Raw genomic sequence first — 18,315 nt, 5'->3', positions numbered from 1 at the left:
AGTCAGTTTTGTTTGGTCTTTTATAATGTCCATGAAGGGGCAGCCATTGTATTTAATCAAAGAATTGAACGTGATCATGGACCACCTTTGGTCCCTTTATTATTTATAATACCTCAAATAGCATCACTGTATTGAGCCTAAACTCTGAAGATTACACGATTAAGGTAACCAGTTAACAGCTTGTTGTGTACACGTGTTAGCCTTAAACAAATTGCTAGTACACACATAACAGCATTGGTCACATCAACTGTTTGTATCAGTTCTGGTCCCCAGTAGATTGATACTAACTAGTGATTCTAGCTATCGGCTGTAATGTGTGGATATAACCTGCAAAAAATGCTGATTTATTTTTCTTCTCTTTTATTCAGTTACATATAAATTTATTCATTTTCTAAAGCAGTATATTTCAACTATAAAGTGGTCTTAAGAATGGTAGTTTTGATCTACTGCTGGTGGAATTACATGTACATTAAAGCCAGGTGAGCACTAATTATAGGTATCTCACCCAATATGTTCCCCATTCATGGGTGACGGGCATGCTTTGTACACAAAGTTTACAGCCATTGCTATAAATAAGGTTAGTAGGCAATCATCATACGGGTAAATGGGATAAATATTAAAACTTACTAGACTTTCAATAACTTAAAAATTTAATTCTGCATTTTATCAGTGTGATACAAGTTTTCGCAGGCAAATTAGATTTGTATTCTACAGGCCTGATATGCACTTTACTTATAATACCACAACGACCGGATCTGAAAGAGGGGTGTTGGACGTTGAGCTAGTGGATTGTTTAAGCACTGCCCAATCACAGAACCAAAGCCATTACCCTGCTGTCAATATGCTAGTCCATCCATGCAATCAGAATATTAGACTGTACACTTGTAACCCTTTTATATGGCCACCCTTATATAGTACAACTCACAATTTGTCCGAACCTCACACCTCACAGTTGGGCTTAATCTCCTCATTTGCTCTGCGATAATGACAGAGCGTTAAGTACCTACAGATCACGCCTGCACCTTGACCGGCATGCTGATGGCATCTCCATATGAGGGGCTGGGTTTTACAGATTGACATTTGAACAACCTATTAATGAAAGCCTTAGACGTCGAGAATGATGTACAATCAAACACATTTTGACAGCAATATCTATTTCAGTCATATATATGGACGATACAACCTTTTGAAAAATCAGAACATATTGATCTACTTCTTTTGCTTTAGGGTGAAGACATTTACTGTATTTTAAAACAAAATCATAACAAACTTACACATTTACTTGAACTTGTCTTGAACAATATTCATTAATTGAAAGTAATCCACTGATGTAAGGAAAATTAAATTCCAGATGACATCTGCTTTTGTTTTTAAAAAAAAGAAACAAAAAAAAAAAAACACCAAATGTATACATAGTTCATCAACTTCTGGCACCACATTTATGCATCACGAGGTATTACCCAACTTCTAAGCTCTGTAGTGTCGAGGTCATTTAAGATACACCAAAGTGATGATACCATACAATCTGGACTTTCTACTCACATTACAAAATACAGAGGGATAAACTTATTTATTGAGACCTGATCCTATTACACCAAAAATTTGCCGGCTGTTGGAATCGGATTTTGTGTCCAGATTTGAGACTTTATGACTTATGACCTGAGATCTAAAGCATACGGGTCTGAACTGCAAACAGACAGATGAACCTTTGAAAAAAAGAAGTTGCAGTTTTGGAGAAGAATGTAGCCAGAACATGAAAATGATGGGTTCAATAAGCAAAACAAAATTGGCCAACTTTTACCCTTCTGCAAATGTGCAAGTGAAATAGCCAATGAATACTCTGTCTAACACAACTAGGCATCTGACTTAACAAACATCTCTTAGAAGCAGATGCAATTGGATGTATTCAGAAGTAGCACCCAAAATGAGTTTCCTATTCCCATTTCAGGCCAAAATGCCAAAAATCTCTAGGGGTTGATGGCTGATTGGTGCATTTTGATGACGTCACCAAATTTGCATATTCCTTGTGAATTTGATCAGTTGTGCATCAATATTGCAAATAAATTACAGAATTAGCCATTCCTTGACAGTTTGCATGAAATTTCCAAACACTTTGCGAACGTGACGTTTTTAATCCGTAAACTGTAAGATCCAATCACAATGCTAAACTTTGAACTAGTTAAATTCAAACTGCATGTATAGTGTAAGGAATTGGGCATAACCCATGCCTATTGTTTAGCATTCTTTTTTGTGCCAAAAAAAACATACTGTCATTTCATGTACATGTTAGAATATGCCTAAATGGGAAATCTTGGACCAAGCATACTGCTAATGTAACACAGCTGTGTCTGCATGTAAAACAGATGGATTGCAACGTTTGTAACAAACTAGGACATAAGCAAAAGTTGTGCACATACAAATAGGCAGAAGGCAATGATGTACATTCCTATGAAACAGATATCCAGCAACAAAATGCATTAGAATATGTGGTTCCTTTTCAATGTCATAATTATAATTCTAAAAACAGATTTCATGCACTATCTAATTTGTGTACAAATTGCAACGCGTTAACATGTAAACAACTATGTGATAGTGTTCAAGTTACGTCTCTATCTGAGGCTTCTCAAGTGTCTAAAGTATCAATGTCTTCTTGTAGGTATGTAGATTAGTCTCATATTGAACATCCTCATCTTTCCACTACATGTGGTCATGGTACAACATATGGATCTTGTATGTTATCTTCATATGTTTATGTAAATGATCAAGGCGATGAAAATAAATCAATCAAGCCTATAAACAAAACATTGCATACTACCTTGTCTGAAAATCAAGTCTCTGTTCAAAATTGGCATGTCCTTGGCCTCCTCAAAAGAGATAAGCAAGTAATCAACCTGAATATTCAACACATCCTCCCTAAACTGAATGAGATAAAGTTAATATTACAGCAGACTAGATCAGTCGATATTTTAGGCCTATGTGAAACCTTTCTTTCCGATGATGCTGATCATTTGGCTCTCCAAATACAGGGGTTTAACTTTTAAAAAAAAGATAGGGAATCCATTGGGGTGGGGGTATTCTTCTCTATGTAGAGAGTTAATTAGTTATACCATGCATGCTGATCTAGAGACTATCGAGGTAGAGAGTATCTGGATCGAAGTAACCCATGCCCAATCAAAGCCAATACTCTTATGTTCAGTTTACAGGCCACCTAGTTCCACTGCTGATTGGATTGAAAGATTTGAGGTGCAAATTCAAAACGCATAACTATATGAAGATTTAGAGACTATCATATTATGTGATTTTAACATTGACTACATGAAAACTCCACCATTATCATGGATAAGTAACTTAGAAACTTATAATTTTACTCAGTTAATTAACACCCCCAACTAGAGTAACAGATACAAGTGCTACTTTCATTGATCATGTATGTACCAATAAACCTGAAAACATAAGTGAAATCAATATGCCCAGTCTGTGTAACTAGACATGTTCCTAAATTATCTAAAAATGGTCAGCACATTAAAATACAATATAGGGACTTTAAACAGTTTGATGAGGAAATCTTCTTAACTGATTTAGTTTGCAAACCTTTCGGATCAGTCGGTAATATAGCTGATGTCAGCACTGCTTTAGACAAATGTTATCTGATGTTCCATACAGCCTTATACATTATGGAAGCACATAAGAGAGCTGAACCCACCCAAGAGCAGTTGTCCTCCCCCTAGACTTAAGCAAAATGATGATATAGCATCATCTGTACAAGACATTGTGAAAATGTTCAACACTTTCTCCATAAGCATCTCCAGTAACAATATTTAGAACTAGACTAACAGCCCAATTTATTTTAACGCTCTTCTGTTATTTATAAGAGCTAACATCCCTGATGATTACTATTTTTTTCAGTAGCTAATGTTAGTGAAACTGATGTTTTTGATATGCTAATTATGGTGAATATTAATTAATCATCTGGATTGGATGGGATTGGTCAACGAATTCTTAAATTTGCTGCACCAGTAATAACAAAGCTACTAATGCATACAATAAACTTAAATATAATGAGTGGTAATTTTCCAGAAACATTGAAATGTGCAAAGGTTTCACTTATTTTTAAGAAAGGAGAAAAGGAGGATCCCGGGAATTAGAAACCAATATCAATTATACCTGTATTGTCAAAATGATACGAAAAGCATGTAACAATTTAGGTCTATACATTTTTGTGAAAGATACTCTCTATTTCATAAAGCACAATCAGGATTTATAAAGTACCAATCGTGCCAAACAGAACTTACCAAATGAATTGATCTTTGGCTGAAGGAAATGGATACTGGACATATGACTGGGATTGTTTTTCTTGCCTTCAAGAAAGCCTGTGATATTGTTGATCATGAAAGTCTGCTGCAAAAAGTTGAACTGTTACATGTTCGACAATCCTTCTTTAAACTGGTCTAGATCATACCTAAACCAAAGGTATCAACAAGTTAGCATTAGCAATATTAGCTCTCAATCTCACGCTTTAGGCCCTCTTCTCTTCCTTAACTATATCAATGATCTACCATTAAATAATGAATCCACAAATACAGATGTGTTTGTAGATGATGCAACCTTGAATACTTCTAGTTCTGATGCTGAAGTTATCCAAATGAGATTAAACTCAGAAGGTAAAACAAAAATATACGATTTTGGGGACATCACAAAAGCCACACAAGTCAGGGAAACCAGAACTACCTCTTGCAATAATTAATCTTCCATTATAAAATGTCAAACATGAAAAGCTTGTAGGCATGACCGTAGATAATAATTTATTATGGAAAGACAATATTGATAGGTTTAGTAAAACACTGTCATCCAAAATTGCCCTCCTCAGCCGAATCAAGAAATATTTACCTATGGAAACTCGAAACCTATACCACAAGTCATATATTCCTCCAACAATTGATTATTGTTTAAATGTATATGGAAACTGTGCTAAATCTGAGTGTGACTGGATTTATAAACTTAAGAAATGAGTAGCATGCGTACTTTTAGATGCATCCATTGATCATCTCTCAAAATGATTGTTTACAGAACTCAAATGGCTCACAATATATCACTGGACAGATTTTCACAAAGCATTTCTTTTTATATAAATGTCTACATGGAACTGCATCAGAGTATCTTCAGGACTTATTCAGACCTTTTTCAACACAATACCAGGTGAGGTCAATATCACATGGAAACCTTCTAGCACCGAATCCAAGAACAGAGCAATTTCAAAATAGATGACAATACTCTCGTATAGTTCTGTGGAACGATCTTCCACTACATGTAAAAGCTGCTAAAAGAATATTGGAATATTTAAGATGAGACATCACGAGCACGTATGGGTTTCTAATAGATAATGGAAGTTAGTATTTTAATGTTAAACATGTTAAACTAAGCAGTAATTATTGCTAACTTCATTAAAGTGCATTGTTATACTCTCTCGAAGAGGGCCTCAAGGGAAAATATTTGTAGACTAATGAGTCACCCTCTGTAAATAAGGCATTATTATTATTACTGTATTATTATTAGTACTAATATTATTGTTATTATACATCCTCTCTTAGAGTGAAGACTTATCAGTATGATGCAACTCATTGTGCAACTCGTTTGTCCATGCTGTTGTGACCTGTCCTTTTCAGTAAATATATCTAATGGTGTTATGCCATATGTTTGGTCTGATTTCCAAATAGTTATGTGGTAAAGTGTTTCCTCCAGTTTCGGTTTGTAACAAGATAACTGGGCTGGATTTCGGATTAACAACATAACGCTTTTGATGGTGATACACATACAATGTTGAATGATGAATGACTTTAATGAAACTAATATTTATGTTTAATATATGTGTGTGTAAGATCCAAATATTGGACAAATCAACACAATCTGCACGAACCTAATTATGCAACAAATGAAAAATACAAATAAACGAACTTACACAGTACAAGGACAAAGGTGAATGATTAACAGCGATTTCACACGGCGAAAACATTGATGTGTTAAACTCAAATAGTAAAAAATGGGGTACTTTACTCATATAGTAAAATATATTCACACAACTAGTGAAAACATTACATATTTTACTCAAATAGTAAAATGAAGGGACATATCTATCAAATATCTTTACAATCCCAAAACACTGGGTATTACAAACCCCCAAAAATTAGCCCAGGGAGACACTGACCACCATTCAATTCCTTGGTCAGGCAAGCAATCGGCACCCAGCAATCGGCCAGCAACGCCCGATCATATGCTACTCGACCAGCAACACTGTTAACTCAGCTCTATGGTTCAGCTTTACAGCTGCTATGGCCAACTTCTATGTTTAGCTCTACAGCTGGTACCACATCGAATCCTTTCAGTTCTACAGCTACGATTCAGGTCAGTTCTACGGCTGTGACTCTGATCAGCTACACAGCTACGACTTTTATCAGCTGAAAATCCATCTAACACTGTGTATTATGCATGACACGGGCATATACTATAAAATGTGATGACAGTATATACGGCAAGTTATACAGGTTACATTATCGACACAATAATTACAAAACAATACACAGGTTCAAAAGCAAACCTTTCCATGCCCAACAAGAATCATACGGTAAACATTTCTTGAAAATGCAATGTTATATTTCTAATGTAATTCTCTTGCTAAGTCACAAACAAGAACAGAAAATATTTTGCCTTATACTAGATAAGCCGTAGCTTTATAGAAAATATTTTTAAAAAATTGTGGTAGTACAATAGTTATAACTTATACACAATAAATTAATGATTAACTCACATGCCTCTACAGCTGAAGATGTGAAAGTCCTTATAGTAGACCGCTCACTGACAAGACATTCCGTAAAATGTAGATTTAGTTTTACGGTGAGTCATTTATACACAGACGATGTTGTCATGCATCGTCTGAGTGCTGAAAGTATTCAGTTCTTCCTATTGAAAGCACTTTGCATGTGCGGCACATGATGAACTGAACTCACTGTTTCGAAATATTGTACAACATACATAAATCATCCTCAAGTATCGTTGAACACATAACACGAATCCTGCATACATGCATTTAATAACTAAAAGGATTTATACAATTCCGTCAGATGGTTTCTCCAGGAAATTAGGTTAAATTCATGTACACCTGCAGGGGTCTGATACACGTGCTATCAAAATCATTTTATATCTAGGTACCGTTAAATCATTTACGCAAGGAATAATGAAAGCATGCTCACTAGATACTGCGTGTTCTTTAGTTTATACTGACACCGCAGGAACCACATCGTATACTGTACTAGATATTTTAATCAATGCGTTGAATTTGTTTCACTTTGTACTTGTATGTACGTATACTTCATTTTCTCAATAAAAATTGTATAAAACACTAAGACAGGTAAATTTATACTACGGATTACTACGTCTCTAGAGATCACAGGGGTGTACTTCTTACACTGTACATACAACAAGTTGAGTTATAAGTGATATTATAAATATTTTAATTTGTTTACTATATTAAGGATTACAGTCAGTGGGCAGGTGTGGCCACAACAAGTATTCCTCGGACACTCGTACAGATGGTATTACATGTTCCAAATGTACAAGGGAAATTCATCGTACATTCTATAAATCTCGGTCAGTAGAAAGCTGGAATCTTGCAGACTCCAGCTGCACTTATCAGAGAAAGAAGAAATTTCATTTCCCTTCTTCCTCAGAATTGTCTGGCTTCTCTGTTACTGAACATAAGGGATCTTCTGACTGGAATACCCCTCTCAGCACTTTGCTACATCCAATTAAGGAAATACAGTGATCATGTAACAGCATGTCTCTGCCTTCCACGTTGGAGATGCACCGCTCATCCTAAAGCATTTTGATGCATCCCATTGTGGAGGAGATGCACTGCCTTTACCATCATGTGTCACTACCTACCTTGGAGGAGGAGATGCACTGCTTTTCTCATAGTGTGTCGCTGCCTCACCCATTGAGGAGGAGATGCACTGCCACCACCCTATCAGAAGTAGTGTGTCACACCCTTCCACTGAGAGGAATCAGCAACACACCTTCCTTGGTGATGCATCAGTTGACGATCCTGTATCAGCACATCATAGGTTATATATGGCAGTTCAGCCCCGAGTGGCTAAGTCTAAATCACTCATCCTCACATATCACTACTATCTCACCTTAGACTGTGTGGGTTCAGGTCTTGGGCTCAGCCATTGTGGTTGCATGATAAAGCTTGATAGTAGCTTCCAGTGAGTTGGTTGTTCTTCCCATGGTCTTCCCAGGTTCTTCCTTCACAATGTATAAAGTCTACCACATACAGCCTTTCATCTGCGAAAAATTACATTAAACCGCAAAACAACAACAAATATATATGTCAGCCAGTCTATACAGTAGAGGAAGAACCACTGACTCACAGGACTGGTGAGCTTTCAGACATAGTTATTGTTCAGTTTCGTCAGATAAGACTAGAATTCGCATGGACAGAAGTGTGAGTTGTGAATGATATTGCAAAGCAAGTGTTTTTTGACAATTGGGCATGCCACATGGTCCATAACAAGGTGATATGTAAAATTTAGATTTTTGCATGCATTGGCCCGAGGATTATATGGCACAAAATGTTTTTAATTACACTGTACTATCAAGAGCGGGAAGATATCATGCAATAACTACCCAACAGGATTGAGGTTACTGCTTGTGTAGCTGATGACTTGATAATATGCATCTGTGACAAATTCGTATGAGCAGAGATGTCCAGAGCAGGCTATAAGATATCGTAGCCCAACTTCATCCTTATCTCAAGGAAAGATACCCTTTTACATTGGTACAGCTTCAAACTGATGGAGTGCCCAGTTCATCCCCACATTATTTTCTGGTATGGTGCTGATATTTTTAGCTCAGATGGTGATATGTTAGAAGAGCTAATGGGATGGCTAGAGGTCCATTACCCTACACATCTCAGCCTCTTAGTTATTGCTTCTCCTTCTTAACTATTTGGAAAATTGCTACATTACCATATATACAGCTGTGGGTCTAGTTGCTCAAAATGAAAATGCTGCTGCTAAGACATCCAATATGGCCACCATGGCATATTAGTATTATTTCTCCTAATAACAGAATGTGATATTGACATGATGATTTATGAAAGACGTATTATGATGACTGGTTGGTCATAAATGAAAAAAGTTACACTCGTAACCACTTAAATTCAAAAGGAATGTCCATATGTGAAAAATTTACAAAATATTCCAGGATGTTAAAATGCAAATACTTATGAATGTTGAAGTCAGCCATGCTCTCAATCATAATAGAAGCCTGCATCAGATGTTACAAATGTGAGTGAATAATTGAATATAATGAATAATTACCAAATAATAAGAAGATAAGAATAAAATATACATGTATTGCAACATTAAAATACAGAGGCACAACTCGGTCCCTGGATGATCTTGTCTTTGGTTGTACAGTAATAATTTGAAAATATCACTGCTTGAAAAGGAATACATATTGTTGCAAAGAAATAAAAATGAGCAGTACAAATATATGTTTAGATGCAAGTGAAATATTTTTTTTATGATAATTAATTTACGGTATCTGCTGTACATTATTCCCCTTTTTTCCCAGAATATGTTCAGGAATTACAACTACAGTATACATTACACCCCTTGATTCATAATGATGTCCCTAATTTTTTTTCAGGCAGCTGGTTCCAAAAGAAAAACAGTGCAAAGCACTACACTGATGACCTCCTGCAATACAAATAGATGATGCAATAAAATAAAATAATGCCATAATACGGATGTAATTTCGTTAGTGTAATCACAAATGATTGATAGTCTTTTTTTGCAGAATATTGAATATTTCATGAACATACAATTTATGCATATTTATGTTTATTCTCTTTTCAGACAACACAAAGAATGTTAATATAACCAAGCTTAATCCCAAAGGAATAGAAATAACCTTTATTGCTTTTCCAGATCCAGTTTATGAAGCAACAGTAAAACAGGTAACTAAAATTTGTTTCAGTGCTTCATTAGTTTATTCTGTTGGGGCTGCTCTTATGTGGATTAAAATTAGGTCTCAATATACACTGTATCTCTTGTAAGTACTAGAAGTTAGAGGCGGTTGTAACTTTTTCCTAGCTGGCCAAATTCATTCTAACGTTTCACAAATGGCAACTATTATGGAAGAGTACTTTTATGGATGGGAATAAAAGCTTGTGATTGAGGGTCAGGTGTAGAATGGAGTGTTTGGAAGTTACTTATCAGGTGTAGAATGGAGTGTTGAGAAGTTACTTACCTTGTCTGTTTCATGCACAGTAAGAAGTGTCCCAAGCCAATGAAGGAAATAAACAGAGTGTGACCAAACATCCACCACAGACTGTCTCATTTACAGACAAAGAACAATGTATTCATAATGGGATTGCTCCATTCTACATGGATTAAATGTCAGAGGATTGAAAAAGAATGTCAAAAAAATGTGCAGTATCAGGTGGCATATTGTACATACAATACATGCTTTATAATCTAAGAAACTTTTCCACCGTTGTCATACATGTTGGAGGAGATAATACAGCACAAAGAGATGATCAATTGGAATTGACTGAATAATAGACAAAATCATAAATCGGAAATAGTTCTTTGAGAACTGGCACGGCATGAAGATCACGATTTATGGGATATGAATGAATCCATCAGAATATTAGCTCACCAACCAACTGTAAATTAGGCTACAACTACCAGGATTTACTTACTAAAGATGGCTATATAAACAAGGAACTTTTTGGGATTTTTTTTTAATAAGCTTTCAATGAGGAGTAGAAGGATTTAATGTCAAAAACATAAATAAAGTCACCAGAATTGTGAACAATTTCAGAAGTCACTTTCAGAAGTAAAAGCAAAAACTCAAAACAAAGTCAAAACATTGTGAACAAAAGTAAACAGTTCCAATATTATGGACATTTAAGGACAAATAAAAAATGTAATCTGTGTAGTGAGATAAAACATAATGTTCTTAATTGTAGGCATAGGGTAAGGAATTTAGATCCTGGGTATGTTCTAAGATAGACCAAAGCTTGTCATAAGTATGGTCAATAAGACACTGGTAATGATGCTGTTGTTCCTGGTGCAAATAATTTTACATAAGACTATTGTCAGCTCACAAAGTTTGATCCCACTTACATATACAAATTCAACATCTTAACTTCTTTGAATCTCTGTATTGATGTAATTAATCTTGCATCAAATATAGCAAAACAACCAACATTTGCCTGCTCCAATGGTCTGTGTGGTTAGAGTGTCTGCCTTGGATGCAAGTTACAGGTTCGAACCATGGCAGAGTCATACGAAAGACTTATAAAATGGTACTAACAGCTGCCTCACTTGGTACTCAGCATTAAGAGGTTAGTGTTGGGACTGGTTGGCCAGAATAATGTGACTGGGTGGGACATGATGCTACATATATGCGGCATGGTGACATCACTACAAAACTGCCACATTGCAAATATTATAGTGATATCACTAAAACTGTTAAACCCACATTATAAATCCAAATCAAACACACACACACACACACACGCACACACACAACCAGCATTTGTACAAGGAATATGCAGACTGTAAATAATACATTAAACAGAACTAAGCAACAAACTGTGTATGAAACTGGATCCAAAAAACTGACATTATAAATATGTAAATGTATGTAGAAATATATTTTGCATCGGTGTCAACTTGTACGGTTTACACGTAATTTGCACGTTTTTTCTTTTTCATTGGTGTACGGACGTACAATCGTTTTGTATTGCGTTTTCATACAAAATTTGTAATTTTATTTTTAAAAATTCTTTTTTGTTTTGTGTGCATCCGGGACTCTGGGCAAAACAATTCTTTTAGAAGGAGAATTCAGTGAAACTAGTGTAGCCCGAAACAACCAATCAAATCATACTCAAAACCGTGGTTTTATCCATGGTTAAAATCCTGTGTCTGAAGATCTTGTCGTTTATCGCTATGAAATTTGACGCTCACTCGGATTTCTAATAGTGACTAACTACCTGCTTAGTAAGTTTGTTTTCTTAGTTTATACATTATCATTTTATTATGTATACTTATTACAATCAAATGCATAAAGTTTGCATCAATTTTCATAATTTACATAGTGTGGCAGTCGTGTTGGTGTAACCGTAATTTGTCCGACTTTTCTGTGTTGAGATAAAGTCTCATGGCTCGAAAATATATAACACTGCAAATTTATATCAAGTTTGTGACCAAATTCAGCACACCATATAGCAAATGCATACATTTTCAAACACCGGATACGCAATTTTAATAGAAACGATCAATATCTGACAAGGTATAAACTTCTGTACTGCTGCTGTGTCAACTTTTATATTTCTAGATTTCAATTGTTTGAGAGTTCCTGGCATAATATCTTGGGGTGTATGAGAAAAAAATATAAATTCGTAACATTTGTAATCGGGAGATCTTCCTATATCACATGTCAGATATAAATATTTTAATTATTTTTTATTTATTTCTCTCATATAGTTGAAATATTCCATCCATCAAATGGCTAGCCTAACTCAAAGAAACGCTTGCTTGAAGACACTGAACGAGGTCGTGGCAAGGTTCAGGCTGATTGGATTATAGTCTTTTATGGCATTGTAGATGTATTCAAGTTAGGATCTTAACATGCGTTTTGTAAAATATGCAGTAAAGACATTAAAGTGGTGGTGTTGAGAATATACGACCTGGAGGAACCTTTCAGGACAAAACTGCATAAAAAACTGTGAAATGAAGAAGGGAGCATCCACCAAAAGCTTCTTTGCTTAATCAAAGCAGGAAGATGATAGTGTTATAAGTAAAAAAAAATTAAATAAAGTTTTACAAATGTAAATATTTATATAAATATGTGCAAAAATATACCTTGCTGTTTTAAAACTGTTGATCTTATATAATGTATGAATACATTTTTTCGTGTAAGGTTTTTTGGTCTTTGGAAGGTTTTGTTTTGGTTTTGCGTACATATTTTCATTTCAAGGGGTAGACACATATGATGTAGAAAAAAGAACAGCTGAAGTAAATGTCCATATAATGTTTATGTCTCCTTGATTGTCCAAAATATTAATTGCAATCTTTATAATACAGTTATGAATATGGGATTTTCAGGAAGGGTGTTAATAAGGTCATATAAATATTCAGGGTATCAGAGGGAAAATAAAGTTGAACTTATGTTAACTTCACCAGATAACAGTGTATATTTGCTTGGTGTATTAGAAACAAAACTGACTGGAAGTCAGACTGATATTTTTCTCAGTATTGATGGATATGAACATACTACTCGCAGAGACAGGAAAGCAGGCGGTGGTGGACAGTACAGCTCACGTGTAGTTTCGGAACCCCTCACATCGTGGTTGAGGAGCTAATCCCTCCACTTGTGCGCCACAATAACATTCCATAGCAATAAAATATGTAAACAACACCATTGTGCCTTGGCCAGCACACTGATGGCACATCCTCCATGGAACGGCTGATTGGCATTACTGATTTACATTTGAACAGCCAGTCAATGAAGACCACCCATGGAAAGCCTGATACATCAGGAGTGATTGACAATCAGATAACATTTCACCTATCAGTGATGTTTATATCGATCATATATATGGACAATAAAACTTAATCTGAAAAGCCTCGTGTATTTCGTGCACTTAGAAAACGTATGTGCTGACTTGACAAGAGGCACACCTTGTCGAACTTCTCTTGAACCATGCAAATCTATATTCCTGTTTAAGCATGAAAACTAACCACATGTTTAGTCCTTAAACAATAATGGTCCAGTTACAAAATTTAATAGACACGAACATAACTATTAACTTTTTCAATTCTAAATGCATGTGTAATGCAAGGGACTGGCCATCTGATTGTATGGGGCGAAGTTATGATTTTGGATTGTGGTCTTCTATATTATTTTATTCATCACAAGATAATATTGATTCAGTTAAAGCAAAGAATGGCATAATGTCCTTGTTTCTACCACAAATTAGAATAAGACAATAATTTTCACATTTACTCCACCCCCTTAGTAATTCAAATGGTCTCTTCCTGCTAAGGACTTGGCTTCATTGGATGTTCAGCAGAAATCAAGGTATAGTCACCACTGCAAATACTGTTATAAAATGTTATCAACAGAAGATGTCAATTTCAGTTTGGGAAAGTTGCGTTTTTTGTTGCAAAAATGACTTGGCGCATCACACTTAATACATGTAGCTCAAAGTATGGTCCAGTCCTTAACAACAGAAGTTTTACTGATTGACCTTTGAAGAGCCAATGAATGATCATTACCCATCAACTATTCGTAAATTGAACATGAACATTTCATGACCAGTTTGTGAACATTAAATGGATGAATATCCCATCCAAAGCAGCAGAATATCAGGTTGCCCTCTTTTTGTTTTTGTAAAAGTGGTGACCCATGTTTTCTTATAGTCTATAGACTCGGACAAATTAGAAATTGCAGTGGAGTGCATGCCCCGCAGGCAATTATGTGACATTGTTTATCAGCATTTCTGACGAGTAAGATAAGCTGGTTTGGGTTATCCTGAAAATATTCTAGAATATTGCGCCAACAAAGATAATTAGAGATCAAACCTTTTCCAGGTCAACTAATTAAATCCTGGAGACTAATGTCAGTTTTGCCTGAAATTGGAGTAGGAAACACATTTGGGGGTTACATCTGAATACATCCAAATATGTCTGCTTCTAAGAGATTTTCATTTAGGATGTTGCCTAGTTGTGCTAGAAATATTGTTTTTCATCGGTTATTTCACTTTTGCATGTGCAGGAGAGTAAAATTGGAGATCTTTATTTTTTATTTTGTCTTGTTTGCTTATTGGACCTATCATTATTTTGTCCTGGCCACATTTTACTTAAAATCTCTCTTTTATTATACTTTTTGCAAAGGTCTCTCTGTTTGTGTGCAGATCAGTGGCCTGCCCTAGATCTTAGGCCAAAAAGTTTAAAATCCTGACACTAAATCCAATTCCAGCAACAGCCTCAGGCAAACCTTTGATGTGAAAAGAATCAGATCTCAAACAAATATCTTTTTCCTACTGTATTTTGTAATGCAAGTAGAAAGTTCAGATTATTTGTTGTTATTGTAGAGCTACATCTGTCTAGTTTTCTGCAATACCGTCCACTTTAACGCACCTCTCCCTTGATAACTCGTGCACAATGGGGTCCACAAACACAGCCCGCACTATAAGCAAGGGCGCGAGTTACCGAGGGACCTCCAAAAAATGCAAAGAATTCACTTTGACATTGACAGAACCGGCGGGGAGGGCGTTATTAGGGAACTGGGCTGTTTAATGACTGAATACACATTTTTTAACATTACGCTTTTTCAATTATATTGTTCATTGTTCTGTTTATATAACATTTATCTTGAAAATGTCCAACATGTGAAAGATCATTCCAACTGGTTTCAACAACCATCATGTGTACGCAAAACATATGTGTAATACGTCACAGCTTTTTGTTTTCGTGATGAGTCTGGTTCCCGTAGTGGTGTTTAATAGTATGATGTCAAACTGGGAGTCAACTTAGCAGGGAACAAGACTAACTGTTGATACACCACGAAACAAGAATCCGTTTTGTTTTCAAAAACAACCGATATTTATTTCGTGAGACAATCATCTTCGTTGAAACTCAATTTTCGTTTTGTTCAGTGATCACAATATTGATGTCATGATATCATTGGAAGTAATAATGAAACTTTTTATCATCCCTGAGGATATATCTAAGTGCCAGTTCAAGAATTCTCTGAAACTCGCTTGCCAACAATGGTCCGTATCTGTGAAATCAATCTTTTTATTTTACAAAGTATTCATTTCACTTGGCTGTCTTGCTGTCTTTTATCACAGTTATGAACGAGTCAGTTTAAGGTAGTTTACGTTACATGCACAATAACATTTTTAACAGTGTTTGATTGATCAAGTGACGTGAGTTTACCCCACATACAACCAAGGCCGCTAGTTTCTAAGTTTGTAGGATTTTCATGCCTTTTAACTTTTCTTTTATTCTTCCTCCTTCATTTGATCCAAAAGACATAATTAATGTGATAATACAAAGGAGGCCAGCTTTAAATTCAATGCAACAATACAAATTTTATGCAAACTAGCTTTCCAAAAGCTATCTAAAATTTTGTTTTACAAATGAACATTGGCTTAAACTACAATCAGTGTTTAAAGTTAAGGACAGTATATATATATGCAATACATTTGGAATATTCTATACTTTTGGACTTAGGATAGGACATATATGATTATTTGAGATTTAATACAATACTGTATTTCTCTTAAAATTTCACTTTGCTTTCTTGGGAAATAAATTACTTCTTAAATTTTACTTACATTGCTGGTTTCATTTCCTTTATGTTACATATTTTGATGTATAGAGTCATATCCCTCTTTTATTCTTTAGTCCTTATCCAAGCAGAACTTAGGTATTTTTTATATGTATTCAAATGTTGCCATCCAAACATTGAACCAGAATGCTGCTTATAACAGCTGTTGATTGGTTGGACTAGAAGATGAGTAATCTTTATTTTTACTTTAATTGACTGCTTTACAGTTCATCGGCCACCATCCTTGCAGGCAAATTCAACTAAACAAAAGTCACAATTTATTGATATTAAATGTAACACGCACACACGTACGTATATAATGGTCATCTGTAAATTATCTCTGATCCACATATTTTATATAGACCACCTATTAATACTGACAATAATAATAATAATTATATTAACAGGGATGCCCAACCTGCACAAGGCTCTTTTAATATAGAGTACTCTAAGGTGAAATAGAACAATTACTGTATTGTGGAGAAAGTATTAGATGAATGGTATTTAAGACAATGTTTCAAATGGAACCAGTCAGGAACAAATGTCTTTACAAGCCTCTACAAAGTTTTGTACTTTAAAACAAATTATAACAATTTCTAGCGAGACAATGTTACGTCTAGAATGATTATTAAGTACCTAATTCCCATGTGTTTCCTAGATCAAAATCTTGAGTCGCATGGGTCTCTTGTAGTTCAAGCAAAATAATAATTTGTAATGTATGGTTGATCTGTATACACGTTCCATAAGGCATATATATACTTTGTGACCTTGTCCATTTATCCATTTGTCCATCAGAAATTGCTTCCAGTTGTCCTTCTGTTCCATAATTTATTTCACACAATATCCTGAATTTTCTTCTATCTGCTACACTGGACTTTGTGAATATATATAGCTTGCTTTTAGGATAAAGAAAATGGCTTTATCAATTTCAAGGTCAAACATGAAAGTCATTAGTTCTACAGACCATATCTGAACCAAACTTTATGGAGTGCTGTCAGGTAGAAAAGTAAACATCCTATTGATTATACTGTCAAAATGTCAAACGACAAGATGACTGACTACGTCTTGAAGGAGAAAATGTTTTTGCACAATACTTTTAAACCTTGTATCTTGACCAAACTGTGCTCAACAAAATGGATAGCCCGATACCTGGGGCCCCTCTAATTTCGGATCGGGCCTATCCTGTTTTCTAAAAGAGGTGCTTATCAGGCTTGTCAAAAAACAAAATCAAATTTGTCAGAGAAAACTTGGATCATGCTGATGAAATGCAGAAATGTATTTTCAAGATGTTGACACACCTGTCATAACACGGCACAACCTAACTAAAATCAGATCGCCACCGTTTACGTAAATTGGAAATCTAATTTTAATGAAATTATAACATGGCATGTCATGCTAAAAATTCAATTGTGTATTCCCAAAGCCCCTGACACAGTAATGTTTTGAGAAAACTCAATTTGACAATATAAATAAAAAAAAAAAAAAAAACATATTTTAATATATGCCTGTTACATGTAGCATACATAAACGGTAAACAGTCATGATTGGAGCTGATATAAAAGTATATATGAGCAGTTTATATAGCGGTTAATTAAACTGCAAAGAGGTCAGGTGTAATGCTCCGTTTCACATAATACTTAATTGGCTGACAATATATAGTGAGATGTGTTTGAAAACTGCAGTAGGTGAGCCCATTGTGCTAATTTGCATATGTACGATCAAGATGTGAAACAACCCAATATTGGCAAATCAAAGAGATGTTACATGTATGTATGAGAATACAAGTTATGATTTTCATAATGATGCCATAAATTAAAATGTTTAATCCATAAGTATGATCAGTTTTTGACAAGTTTGTGAACAGCGGCAACTTTTCTCTATGTCAGATTTTACTGCATATATAAAATG

The 18,315-nt window shown here is 35.1% G+C and overlaps 1 protein-coding gene across 1 annotated transcript in view; it reads left to right on the top strand.

Annotated features, from left to right (window-relative positions):
* Positions 1-18,315, top strand: part of LOC149782387 (uncharacterized) — a 184,813-nt gene that overhangs the window by 45,780 nt on the left and 120,718 nt on the right. The window contains exon 3 of the mRNA XM_089935125.1: positions 9,915-10,015. Within this exon, the coding sequence (XP_089791251.1) occupies positions 9,915-10,015 (101 nt within the window). The remainder of the gene's footprint in view (positions 1-9,914; positions 10,016-18,315) is intronic.

This window comes from Sinohyriopsis cumingii, chromosome 15, assembly GCF_028554795.1.
Source record: "Sinohyriopsis cumingii isolate HCF-2022 chromosome 15, ASM2855479v2, whole genome shotgun sequence".
Classification (NCBI taxonomy): Eukaryota; Metazoa; Mollusca; class Bivalvia; order Unionida; family Unionidae; genus Sinohyriopsis; species Sinohyriopsis cumingii.
The sequence above is the reverse complement of the archived record's forward strand: the minus strand, read 5'-3'. Positions and strand labels throughout refer to the sequence as shown.